This window comes from Bos taurus, chromosome 1 (genome assembly GCF_002263795.3).
Source record: "Bos taurus isolate L1 Dominette 01449 registration number 42190680 breed Hereford chromosome 1, ARS-UCD2.0, whole genome shotgun sequence".
Lineage (NCBI taxonomy): Eukaryota > Metazoa > Chordata > Mammalia > Artiodactyla > Bovidae > Bos > Bos taurus.
In genome coordinates this window covers 96,920,209-96,934,004 of record NC_037328.1, presented here as the reverse complement: position 1 = coordinate 96,934,004, position 13,796 = coordinate 96,920,209, and the positions used below count along the sequence as shown (strand labels likewise).

The 13,796-nt window shown below is 45.2% G+C and overlaps 1 protein-coding gene across 1 annotated transcript in view; it reads right to left on the bottom strand.

Annotated features, from left to right (window-relative positions):
• The window catches only part of SLC7A14 (solute carrier family 7 member 14), a 109,676-nt gene that overhangs the window by 40,739 nt on the left and 55,141 nt on the right, over positions 1-13,796 (bottom strand). The window contains exon 2 of the mRNA NM_001077992.2: positions 10,384-10,838. Coding sequence (NP_001071460.1) covers positions 10,384-10,687 — 304 coding nt within the window. The 5' untranslated portion in view covers positions 10,688-10,838. The remainder of the gene's footprint in view (positions 1-10,383; positions 10,839-13,796) is intronic.

Below are 13,796 nucleotides of genomic sequence, written 5' to 3'. Positions count from 1 at the left end.
AATTCAGTTAGAAATTGTGAGGATGAAAAGAGAGTTCCCATTTTCTTGTTCAGCCTTTCTTTATGTGGAGAAGGCAATGGCAACCCACTCCAGTACTCTTGCCTGGAAAATCCCATGGATGGAGGAGCCTGGTAGGCTGCAGTCCATGGGGTCGCGCTGCCCCTCATCCAGATGACTCTGATGACTGGACCAAAATGGCTTTGTGCAGAAAGGCAAGGAGAGCAGGCATAGAAGTAACAGCTTGTTGAAGATTTTCCAGCTCATTTCTCTCCAAAATTGGGCAATCCCCCTATTCCTGAAGCATAGGAATGTGGCACCGACAGAGAAGACTTCTAACAAGTGAGGGGACCAGACCACCACCCCCTTGTCCTGAGAATTTAATGGGCAGGATTAAAAGTGAGTGCTAAGAGAACACACTTGAGCACTTGTGTGGCCTCCTCAGCCCACCTGATGAGCAGGTAGGACCAGGTTCTGCTGGGACAGGCTGTGTTCTCAGCAGATGCCTGGGTGGGTGAGTCTTTCGCGGGCCTGGGTCTGCTCTCAGTGGAGGATATTCCTGGAGAAACCCCCTGAAGAGACAGACACCATCTTGACTTTTTTCCAAAGTGGCCACATGCAGGGAGGGCAGAGCAGAGCCAGAGAGAGGCTCAAGATTTGGAGGCGGTTAGAGAGAACTTTCTGGGTGTGGGGACCTGGTGGCAGCTCCTGCTTCTCTAATTGTCCCCCCTCCCAGGATATGAACGCCTAACACTTTCAACCTCCCTTCCTTTCCAGCCCTGTTTCTGCTCTCTAGCCCACAAACTCTAGAAGAGTTTGGTCTTCCATAGGGCATAAGTCTGAAGTTTGTATTTTAGGAGTGAGTGTTGCTGCCTACTGGTCCATGAGGTAGGAAGGATAGTGTGTGTATCAAACAGTACTGGGCACAGCTGACCAGGATCCAGGGGTTACTGCTCTTGCCAGATTCTCATCTAAGTGGTCCTGATGGGTTTTTTTCCAACTAGACAGCCCCTACTGAATGCAGTAACAGTGGTGGAATTTTAGCTGACTCTTCTGTAAGACCACTCCAGTGAATGGAGCAGTGAATCCCTTGGATATGTCGGTGGCTTCTTGACAGAGGCATTCCCGCCAAGGGGAACGTGGAGTGCTTTTGGCCTGATGTATCATGTCAAGTGCTCTCATAATTAAAACATGCTTAGATGTGTTTGCAAAGGAGCAGGCATTTGTATCCATGTTTTATACATAAGAGAAACTTACTGCATTGTTTATTTTTTTTAAAATGGGTAGGAAATTATAAACTGGGGTATTTATAAATAAAATCTCAAGATAAATAGCAAGGAGTGGGAGGCAGGTTCAAGAGGGAGGCAATATATGCTTACTTATGGCTGATTCACGTTGTTGTATGGCAGAAACCAACACAACATTGTAAGGCGATTATTCTCTGATTAAAAAAAAGATGAATAGCAAAGGACTATAATTTTTTTTAAGCTTTTTATTTTGTATTGGGGTAGAGCCAATTAACAATGTTGTGGTAGTTTCAAGTGAACAGTGAAGGGATTCAGCCATACATATACAAGTATCCTTTCTCCTCCAAACCCCCTCCCATCCAGCCAGGCTGGCATAGAACACTGAGCAGTGTTCCCTGTACTACACAGTAGGTTGCGAAGGGCTATTATTGAATTCATTCCAGAATAGGAAATTCCTGAAGCACTGATAGGATATAAAGATATATTTATGTGTGTATGTGTATACATACATAATTATGTAAATGTATATTTCTATATACATTTTTCTATATACAAAATATTTCTATATTTTCAACTACTTTGCATGGAATTTTGGGACCCAAGTCTATGTCTCGTAGTTGCGTATGGATGTGAGAGTTGGACTATAAAGAAAGCTGAGCACTGAAGAATTGATGCTTTTGAACTGTGGTGTTGGAGACGACTCTTGAGAGTCCCTTGGACTGCAAGGAGATCCAACTGGTCCATCCTAAAGGAGATCAGTCCTGGGTATTCACTGGAAGGACTGATGTTGAAGCTGAAACTCCAATACTTTGGCCACCTGATGTGAAGAACTGACTCATTTGAAAAGACTCTGATACTGAGAGGGATTGGGGGCAGGAGGAGAAGGGGACGACAGAGGATGAGATGGCTGGATGGCATCACTGACTCGATGGACATGAGTTTGAGTTGGTGATGGACAGGGAGGCCTGGCATGCTGTGGTCCATGGAGTCGCAAAGAGTCAGACACGACTGAGCGACTGAACTGAACTGAAGTCTATGTCAACAGCCATGGTGAAGTAGAGCATGAAACATGTGTGATGCTTGCTTTTCACACACATACAGTCACCCACGGACATGCAGTAAAGCCCAGGCCCAGGCTGTGTCCAGGATGAATGCATTCCCTGGGTTGTTAAATCAAAGGTTCACTTTATTGCTTGCTGTTCTCTTCTTCATGCCACCTCTACCCTTTGTCTTACAGCGTTTGTCTACGCTGTACCCCAGAAGCGGCCCGCTCCAGTGTGTAGGCAGTCCACTGGAAAGGCCGTTCATCAGTGTCCCTGTGGCTTGGGATGTCAGCACTTATGCATTCTTCACTTCCTTGTGTAAGAATCTATTCTTCCTTCAGTTTCCTTCCTACTCCTCTGCCTACATTTTTCTTTCTCCACTGTTGCTTCCTATTTCTCCATCTCCATCTGACTGTGGCCATTTAACAAAGTCCTGCCCTTAGTTCTTTTCTCTTCATACCCCCTCTGCTTTGGTGACCTCACCTCTTTGCCAGGGCTTGGGGAGTTTGCAGGGCCCTCCCTGATTCACTTGGGTGGCCCTGGCCCCTTAATCCAGCCTTTGTGACCAGGCAGCATGAGGAGGGACACTTGAGTGGGACAGGGTGTTTAGAGCAGGTGCCTGGCACGAGCAACCCCTGAGCTGCTGTGGTTGGCCACAGTGTCTGCCTTTACCAGGCCTCCAAGGGTGAGAGCTGGTGCCTGGCACAACTGCTCTTCATGGTTTCCGTCTGCACTCCTGCATCAGGTGGTCATCCTTGGTTGCTGTGCCTGACTCATCTCTAGCCCCTATTTCAGTGCACAGAATGGAGGCTGCTTAAATACCATTTGTTCCGAGAGAGAGAGTACTTTGCCATGGTACCCTGCTTAATTTCCACGGAGCATTTACTACAGTTTGGAATTTTTCTATATATTTATTTACTTGTCTTCTGAGGAACAGTCTTCTTGTATGTTTTGAAGCACAGCTTGTTTGAAGGGACTGTCCCTGTAGAGATAGAGTTCCTCTTTGGCAAATACCTTCAGAAGCAAAAGCAAGCTCTTCGCCCAAGGTTTATCTGGAGAAAGGGTGGGTAGGAGGTGGGTCTGAGTCTTCTGCTAGGTGTGTGTGGAGGGACTTCCGAATCTGAACCACAGATGGCTCATTTGCACCAGGAACGAGCCTAGCCTTGGTAGGTTGGAGACCTGGTAAGCAGTAGTGATAGTCATAAAAATAATAGCGAACATTACTAAACATTGACTACACGCACAGCTCTGGTTAGTGCTTTCCATACATGATCTGAACCTCACAAGGTCATAATGGTGCTGAGGCTATCATTATCCCATTTATAGAAATTGAGGTCAAGATCTAGGTAGGTTCTCCAGACTCCCTGATCTTTTCCGCTTGACAGAATACACCTAGACAATGACGCTTGTATGAATGTGGTCAGGAGGTCCTGTGTAAAGGCACGAGGCTGTTCACAGGTACAAGTGACAAGCCTGGTCACCTCCTGTGGCCCTGAGGGCTAAGGGAGCAATACCTTGGCACATCTGTCATTTCTGGCAACCTGCTTGGGGAGCCCTAGGTTAAGTGCATTCTTTAAGTCTCACAAGTAGTAAATGGCTGGGCAGGGCTTGAAGTGAGGTATGTCAGCTCTGGGACTGATCCCTCCCATGCTATGTGGTGCTGGGGTGTGTGTAGGGGGTGGAATTGAGGCACTGGACCTTTCTTTACAAATCTTTCCCCTCCCTGGGTTCTCTTTTTCACCCTAACTCATATGGGCAAGCCTCTCTGGTAGCTCAGATGGTAAAGAATCCACCTGTAATGCAGGAGACCCAGGTTTGATCCCTGGGTCCAGAAGATCCCCTGGAGAAAGGAAAGGCAACCCACTCTAGTATTCTTGCCTGGCAAATTCCATGGACAGAGGAGCCTGGTGGGATATAGTCCATGGGGTCACAAAGAGTTGGACGTGACTGAAGCGACTAACACTTTCGCTTTCAATCTAAACTCTTCATTTTGCAGAGAAGGAAACTGAGGGCACAAGATGTAAATGACTTGTTCCAGGGTCCCAAGCTGCTGGGGGACAGGGCTGGACCAGATCCCGGGTGTCCCAGGCCCTTTGTCTCCTGCAGTGCCCACGACTATTTCATGTGTGCCTGTCTTGTTTCTTTGCGTCCATGCCAAGCCCCTTGTCTCGGAGTTCTTTCCTGTCTTCTGCAACATCTCTGTGGTGCCAAGCTGGTGGCCAGTCCCTCCCACAGCCACGCTGGGTGCTCTCAGTATGCCCTGTCCACCCCAGCCAGTGCTGGAAAGATGTAAAAGAAGCCCAGCCTCTCCTGGATTTGCTGGAGGAAGCTCATTTTCACATTAAGTGATCTGAGAAACTTGCATATTTCTATTAGATTGTGCTCACCTTTCCTGAACTGGTAACTGACAGCCTTCCTACAGGGCTGTCAATCCAGCCCCCTGTGGAAGAGCTGTCTGCACTTCAGAGCACCCTTCTCACTGCCGACAGGTGACGGAAAGACACTGAACTTTGATGTCACTTTCATGACCCAGGTTACAGAAGTTTTGATCTAGAAAAGTACTCATTTAATCAATAGAACAGAGTGAGCTACAGGCTCTTCTAAAACCCCAATAAGAATGAAGCTTTAGTTCAAAAAAAAAAGAATGAGGGTTTCCTTGATTCACTCAGTTTTCTCTGGTGAGTTTTTAAATTTTGGGGGTGTGTGTCTGCATGAAGCAATATGGGGGTAACAGCCTCTGGAGAAGGCAGAATCAAATGTAGACTTGCCTTTTTTGCCTCTGACTACTTTGTTGTTCTGGACAAGTCACCCAACCTCCCTGAGCCTCAGTTTTGTCATCTGCAAGGTGAATCTGACAGTGGTACTTATTTTGTAGGATTTGTTGGGAGGATTGTGCAGCTGGTGTTCAGCTGGTGCCAGGCATGTTATCAGTGCCCAGTGGTTTAGCTATTATGGTGAGCTATACAACAGGAAAGTATTCTCGCCCAGCAGGGAGGCCGAGAGGATTAAATGAAGTAGTATATGTGTGGTGCCTAAAGCACAGTATTCACTTAAGAATAATAATAACAACAGTAATAATAGTAGTGGCTAACATTTATCAAGTGTTTACTAACTGATGTCTTACAGACTTTACAAACATCAGGGGCAGCTGCTATCATTATTAAGATTTCCAACTTACAGCTGTGTATTTGGACAGTATGTTGGAGAGCTAGTCTTCAAGAAGCTTGAAGGCTGCCCCGCATCTGTTCATCTTTGCATTTCTTCTCTATCCTCTCAATGTTTCTGCCTCTCCCACTCCCCCTAGTGATTAAGAGCAGTTCTCAAGTATGTTTGGAGGAACTAGTAAATGCAAGTTTGTGGAATGAATGAGCGATCTACGTCACTGAAAACAGGTTGCAGAAGGGGCAACCCTTCTGGTGGTCACCTCTCACCTGTGCTTCAGTTTGAGGAGGAGAAGCTCACCAGACTATCTAAATAGACCCTAAGTCTTTAGAGATCTCTTTGGCCATGAAAATCAACCGGAGATGAACACCGGAACGAGGAGGCCCAGCTTAAACTTTGTGAAGATCTGCAGAACCGGCGCAGGGAGGAGATTGGGAGCCTCGTCTGTGGGAAAGAGTTCTGCTCCCCTTTCCACCTCCCCGGGGATTCAGTTACCAGGGCTCACCTGATGATGGATGAGAAGATGCGAAAGAGCGAGTGAGAGTCTTTCACATGATCAACACAAAATAATCAACCCTAGTGCTGAACCGTAAACTGAGTGCCAAGTGGTCACTGGAGTCAGACTGTTCATGCTGTTCCTTGTTCTGTCACCTCTTAAGCAAGAACCTTAAACCAATTGCCAAACTGTTCAGAAGCCTCCTTTTTTTCTCATCTGTAATATGAGGACAGTAACACCACTTACCACATAGGGTTGTTTTGAAGACTGAGTACAATAGTGTGTAAATCACTTAGAACTCTTTTGGTTCACAGGAAGTGCTCAAATCAGCTGCTTCTGCTGCCAATAATATTATTATTGCTGTAATTACTTATCAGGTTTAGTGTTTATCTCCAACAGTGGAGATGAACCCAATAAGTGATTGGCCCTTTAGGGTAGAGACAATTTCTTATTTATTTCTGCTGCCCTAAGACTGGCATATAGTGGGTACCCAATACAGCTTTCCCAAACTGTATCTTATTAGATTTTTGCTACTGTTTTTCATGAGCAGATAAAAATTATCAGTATTATGTACCAGCCAGGGGACTGAGGTTGTGAATGCTTACTGTCATTTAATCCTTACAACGCCCCCCGACCCCGAGATGTGGGCTCAAAGAGTTATTATAGACAGTGCATGATCTTAGGAGTCATTCAGACCTATATTCTGTTTGAGGTTCAATTTTATTAATATTAAAAGGACTGAAAATAAACAAGTTTGATTTCCCAACTCACGTCCACAGGAGCCTCTTGGGGCAGGTTGCATTGAATGGCCAGGTGTCGCTGGCATGGAGACCTTGCTTTGTGTTTCATCCCAAGCCAGCTGAACTAGAGAAACTCTGAAAACTATCCTGCTTTCATCCCTCATCTCTTCATAAAGCTGTCAGTGGCAACCAGAGAGAAAACTACTTCCCCTATCTGGTTTATACAATCTGGTATACACAAAGGGTTTCTAAGGTTTGGCACAGGCATGGGGTCTGGATGTGCACTGCTGAGCTATTCGAGAGTAGATAAGACCTTTTGGATGAAGGGTAAAGGTTACAGCACAAGCTGCTTCCTCTGATAAATTTTCTCCTACCTGTGATAGGCTGTGGGCAGCTCTGGTGTTGGGGCAGGAACGGTAGGAGGAGCCTGGGAAGTTATTGTAGCTTTGAATCTTGTCCAGTTATAGAGAAAGTGGCTCCCTCTCTTAGTTGAATTTGTTCCGTATCATAAACTGGTTTGCATGGCATGGAGGATGATGCCACAGGGGCAAAATTCTCTTAAGAATCTGCTGGCCAAAGAGTTTCTATCTTAGTATATGTTTCCTTTTCTTGTAGGTCATGGCTATTCCATAGGTAAGTCCCGGTTCCTATAATGGAGTAGTTCTTAACCTGGACTGCACATTAGAATTCCCCAGGGAATTAAAAAAAAAGCCATTGATCCTTGGGCTGTACCCTGATCCAACTGAATTGGATTAGAATCTCTAGGGGGTAGAGCCTGGGCAGCAGTATCTTAAAAAAGAAAACAAAATGAAAAGAAAATTTAAAAATGAGCCACAAGCTGAGAGAAAATGTTTGTAAAACCACACATCTAATAAAAGCCTTGTATACAAACTATATGAAGGAGTTTAAAAAGTTGATTTAAAAAAACCTTGAAGACTCCAATTAAATAATGGGAAAAAGATTTGAACAAATACTTTACCAAAGAGTATATATCATGGCAAATAAATGCAAAAAGATGTTCAAATATTCATAATTAGGGAAATGCGAATTGAAACCATTCTGCTTAAGGCCAGAGTAGAAAGGGACCATGTATTAAAAAGCCTGAGGGTAGACAGGAGCTTGATTACTGTGATACGGAGAAGTGGTGGGGAACTGGGTCCAGCGGGAGGTACTACTGAGGTCACGATGCGGGAATGGAAGGAACGCGGTGGAGGGGGGCTTTCCTTGGTTTAGTGACCGAGGATCATAGAGTGAGAGGCCTGCATGAAGAAACCTAATGTAAAACTGCCAACTTTGGCACAGTTAGTTTGGTCCTGGCCCTGGCTGGGAGCTCAGGGAAGGTTCTGGTTGGCCTCAGTGAGGAGGTGTCTGTTACGAAGGGTAGAGCAGGATTATGGCTGAGACCAGGTGCAGAGAGGAGTGTCCCTAATGGGGGAGAAGCAGGACTTTCTCTTGGTGCCTGGTGGAGTTACTGGATAGTACTGGGGCCTTCTGAGAAGCTAGGCCAGTGATGTGCTGGTTAATGGATAACAACTCACTCTCTGAAAACAACAAACAAACAAATGCTGATTTGTAGTGTTTGCCAATATCTGTGGTGTCAATTCTCCCTCCAGAGCCCTGGGCTAGGTTACACATGAGCATGGTGAGAGGGGGAGAGGCTCCCAGAATGTGACTGGGCCTGGTTCTAATTTCTAAATGCAAGCTGGCACCATGAAGGATAAGCTGTGGGGATTCACTTGTGGGAACTATTGTGGGTTTGGGGGACTGGGTCACAATAGCATGGGACATAGAGGAGACTGTGGGGCTTCCACGATGGCTCAGCAGGTAAAGAATCTACCTGCCAATGCAGGGGATGGGGGTTGGATCCCTAGGTTGGGAAGATCCATTGGAGAAGGAAATGGTAACTCACTCCAGCATTCTTGCCTGAAAAATTCCATGGACAGAGTGGCTGGAGGGTTACAGTCCATAGGGCCACAAAGAGTTGGACACAAATGAGCGACTGAGCAGAGAGCAAGTGGTCTGCATTGACCAGGCAGGACCTTAGCCATCTCCCCTATGCCCTCTGTAGGACCTGTGGTTACATGCCTGCCTTTTGTCTTACCATTGCTATTCTGTTCTGTATGCTGACATTTTCAGATTTATAAATTTATGGTGAGTAAGAATCTGGCATCTCCCCCAGATAATTTCTTTGCCAAACAAGTTTGAAAATGATTGCAATCAGGTTAATAGAATTTCAAGCATCCACAGGATTCATTCATGTGAATAAAATTTATTTTCATCTATAAGGAAAAAAATCCTCTTTTCTGCAGGAATCTCAGTTATTAGGATATTCATGCATATTAGAGAATGACTTAAGGAAAAGATAGTGGTAAAACCAACAAGGATATAAGCCATGGCAGGAGGTAAATTTTCAGATCAGTCTGGAATTACTTTTCTCATCACAATAAAAAGATGACAAATGTAAACCAGTGTACTTTGTGGTTGCATGTCCCTGGTCTGTGCATCCCATATGTGTGCATGTGTGGATGTATGCTCAGTTGTGTCTGTTTGTGACCCCATGGACTGTGTAGCCCATCAGGCTCTTCTGTCCATGGAATTTTCCAGGCAAGATTACTGGAGTGGGTTGCCATTTCCTACTCCAAGGGAACCTTCCCAACCTAGTGGGAAGATGTCTCTTGCTTCTTCTGCATTGGCAGGTGGGTTCTTTACCACTAATGCCACCCGGGAAGCCCGTGCATCCCATAAAGATGAAGACTATTTAGCCTGGATGTGTGATACTAGTGTGGAACTCTCCTTGTGGTCGTATGCATTAGTACACAGAACTCCCAGTATAAGTAAGCACCTTTACTGCTCCAGAAACAGTTGAAGAGGCCACAGCATTCATTGCCAAGACATGAGTTGACCCACGTGATTTGCCACCCTCAAGTCCACCTTGAGCTTTTGGAGTATAAGCATCAAGAGCAAGACGTTTCCCTTCTTTTTCAGAGTTTCCACTGACCCATCCCTGGCATTCTGGGAAAATACTGTGGACCCCAACTCAAGAGGAAGAAAGAGGAAAAAGAAATAGCGCTGTTTCATAAACTATCAGTATGTAAGCCCTGGTGCCTTATTTAAACAAACAAATGAGCTTTATGATTTTTTCTCAAGGAGAGAGAAGGTGCTTGCTGGGCTACCACTGCAGAATATCAAGCTGTTGAAACGCTTGCAGCAGGTGGTGCTTTGTGGTTCTCACAATGGCTTTATATTTCCTAGCTTGGTTTCCTCCTCCTTGGTGATCACAATGCCAGTTTGAGGCTCATCAAGTCCCAATCACATCAGGTTTACTGACGTGTCATTTTGCTATCTGCCTATCCATTATTTATTATTTATATCTTGGCTATATCCCGCCCCCACCCCCACCACACACACAAAGGGAACTGACCTACCTTCCCATGAAAGGAGACTTAGAATAAAAATAGAGCCACTGGGACATGACAGGGAATGAGACATTGCGCAGTAGCTAGGCACCAGGTAATTATTTGGATGGAGAAACCAAAGGAAAAGGAAGCTACTCCAATGAGCCAAACCTAGTGAACTCCCTGTTAGTCAAAGCAAAAAGGTCTACCATTTCACTCCTCTCACTACTGAATACTCCAGAAGAGTGGGAGGAATGGTAACAGGCTGGCGAGTGCGGCCTTCGCCTTCACCGAGATGCTTACCTGACAATATGGACGCAACGGCTGCAATGATGAAGGACACAATGACACCGGGTCCTGCCATCTCCTTGGCCACCAGCCCAGACACCACGTACATCCCCGTGCCCACGCAGCTGCCAACGCCAAGCGAGATGAGGTCCATGGTGGTGAGCACTTGGGCTAGCTTGGTGCCATGTGCCGTGGTGGCCCCAGTTCCCTCTAGCATGGACTCCACCGGTTTGGTGCGCAGGATCCGAGAGTGCATGGCATACCAGGCGGCCCCCCACTGCACCCGCCGGGGGTCGAGGGAGGTGAGGAAGCCACTCATCCTGAGAGACAGGCAGTGGTGAAGGTACGCTGACAGAGGTGGGCTGCAGAAACCTCAGTGGATGCTTCTGGAACTCATCTAGTGAATGGGGATCTCCCTTTCAGGAAAGGTCCAGAGGGACCTGCAGCAGCCTTCTCCTGGGCATGAATGTCTGCAGGAAACACACAAGAAGGAGGAAGGTGAGACCAAGGGGGGAACAAACCATGACTTGGAGACATAGCTAGAGGTCAGTGCGCTGAACTGGTGGAACTGATCTGTTGGGTGTATTCATAATGCAGAGGGTTGCTTTTCCCGCTTTGTGTCCCTTCCAGTCCTAAATGAGTAGTTTGCCCTATGTCGCATGGTCATTCTGAAGAGGGTGGTCTGAGTTAGGGCTCTGCCACTGGACCTGCAGTAAGTTATGTCATGTCTTTGTATTTCAGTTTCAACTGTACCGTGGGGATGGTCAAGCCTCCTGCCTTGTGTTGATGTGAGAATTAAATAAGTGTTTGTCTAAAAAGATCTTAGGGGTTTCCCTGGTAGCTCAGATGGTAAAGAATCTGCCTGTAATACGGGAGACCCAGGTTTTATCCCTAGGTCAGGAAGATCCCCTGGAGAAGGAAATGGCAACCCACTTAAGTATTCTTGCCTGGAGAATTCTGTGGACAGAGATGCCTGGCAGGCTACAGTCCATGGGTTCACAAAGAGTTGGATACACATACACAGAAGGATCTTAAGACAATGCCTGGCAGGTGGAAGGTGCTCTTCTGTCAACCCGCAAGTGCTTCTTACCTGGCTTTGCTAAGACTTGGTCTGTGATTCTTGAGCATATTCTTTGGGGACACAAATCCTCATTTTTTAATATAAAGATGTAAAGTCAGATCTCAAGAGGGGCAGAGCCACCCCATGGGATTATCTTGGAATTTTGTTCTCTAATGAAATGGAAAGTTTTGAGAATTTTTTCTCTCAGAGATTGGGGTAGGGGCAGTGCCCATGGCATTTGGTGGGGCCCAAAGATGCTAAATGTGTTGGGTGGTGTCATACTATCTTCAGATGTCTCATTGGATATTCTTGTAGGTGAAGAATCTGGTTATGATTCTTCACCTACAAGAACTGAAACCTATCCCTGTTTAACATATAAGCACATGAGACTATTTTGGATGTTTTTAGTAGACCAGTCTCTTGGCTTTTCCAGGAAGGCAATTATAGAATGTATTGAGGGAAGATTGTAAATTCTTTAATTTGGAACTTGAAAGGAGTTCATCACCATTTTGGAAAACCAAGACCCCCTTTCAGTGCAACCCATGGTACTGCATCGCCCATTCAGTACACCTATAACAGTCTGCAAAGGTGCCATTTGAAACTGGCATGTTGACAGTGATTTTTCATACAGTGCCATCATCTTACGACAATATTTGTACTTGCCTGAGTGTTTATATACTGAAATATGTTATATACAGGCAGGTTACTCATGAATTTTGCTTTAGGACATTAAAGAAGGGTGTGTCAAAACATTTATTATAAAAAAGAGATGCTTGGTCTGATAGATTTGAGAATTGTTGTAATAGATGATTTATAAAATTTTGTCAAGTAGTTATAGAAAATGCAAAGATTTTATGAAGCTACTTTCTTTGGAAGTCAGTGTTAAAGTGTCAGTCACTAAGTCATGTCCGACTCTTTGTGACTCCATGGACTGTAGCCCACCTGGCTCCTCTGTCCATGGAATTCTCCAGGCAAGAATACTGGAGTGGGTTGCCATTCCCTTCTCCAGGGGCTCTTCCTGACCCAGGGATTCAACCCGGGTCTCCTGCCTTGCAGGCTGATTCTTTACCATCTGAGTTACCAAGGAAGACTTGGAAGTCAGAGGCTTTATAAAATTCTATGAAGAATTTTTAAAGTACAGCTAGAACATTGATCCCAGGTACTATACTGATAGGCTTAGAACATTTACATTTACAGCAAGTACCAACTGGTGTAATCTACCAATATTATTAATTAATACTACTTAGCACTTGATGTAACACTTGTCTGCTTCTAAAGACATTGCAAACACAACCTAATTAGAAGAATTAGGTGAAATGTCGCAGTTTAGTTCACAGGGATTGGGTGATGGACCTACTGGTTTAATTTCCTCCTAGATTTGACAGCATTGCTTCATGCTGTGTGTTAATTCTTGACAACATCTAAGATATCAGAATAGTTGAATTGTGCCACTGTATATGGCAGCGTCATTCAAAAGCTTAGAGTGCTAACATTATTAAGATTTCCAGATTTTTGAGAAAAGGTATATCTGGAAGGCTGCAAGAACAGGGCTCTACTTGAGCTCCTGTGGGGAAATCAGTGTACATATCTGTTTAATCCAACCCAGCCAGTATGTACTGAGCATCTGTTATGAGCAGGCATGGTGTTAAGCTCAGGGATGCAAAGACACTGTCCCTGTTCTCATGGAGTTTCCAGTCTAGAACTGGAGATGATAGTCACCCAAATCACAGTGCAAGGGAGAAGGTTCATTTTTGTTTTTTTTTCTGAAAGGCTTATATTTTATTATTTTTTGTGTGTGACAAAGGCATAGCATGGCCATTGCAGAACAATCAGGCAATATAAGCAATGACATTCAGTGAGGAGAGACAAGATAATTCAATACACAGATAGAAAAATAAAACCAGATCATTCTAGAGAGGGATGAGGGTATGTTATGGGTTGAACAGCATCCCCTCCCCCAAAATTTATATGTTGAAGCCTTAACCCTCAGTGCCTGAGAAAGTGACCTCAATTGGAAACACAGTTTCTGCAGCGGTAACTAAGATGAAGCCATACTGGAGTAGGATGGGACCCTAATCCAACGTGACTGGTGTTCTTATAAAAAGAGGCAATTTAGACACAGAGCCACACACACAGGGAGCATGGGATGTGAAGACGTAGGCAGACGTCATGGTGATGCATCTACCATCCAGAGGACACCAGGGGCTGCCAGCCAGCCACCAGAACTTAGAAGAGAGCCCTGCAACAGAGTTTTACTCAAAGCCCTCAGAAGAAACCCATACTTCTGAACCTTGATCTCAGACTTGCAGCCTCCAGAACTGTGAGACAATGAATTTCTGTTGTTTAAGTCATGCGGTTTGTGATACTT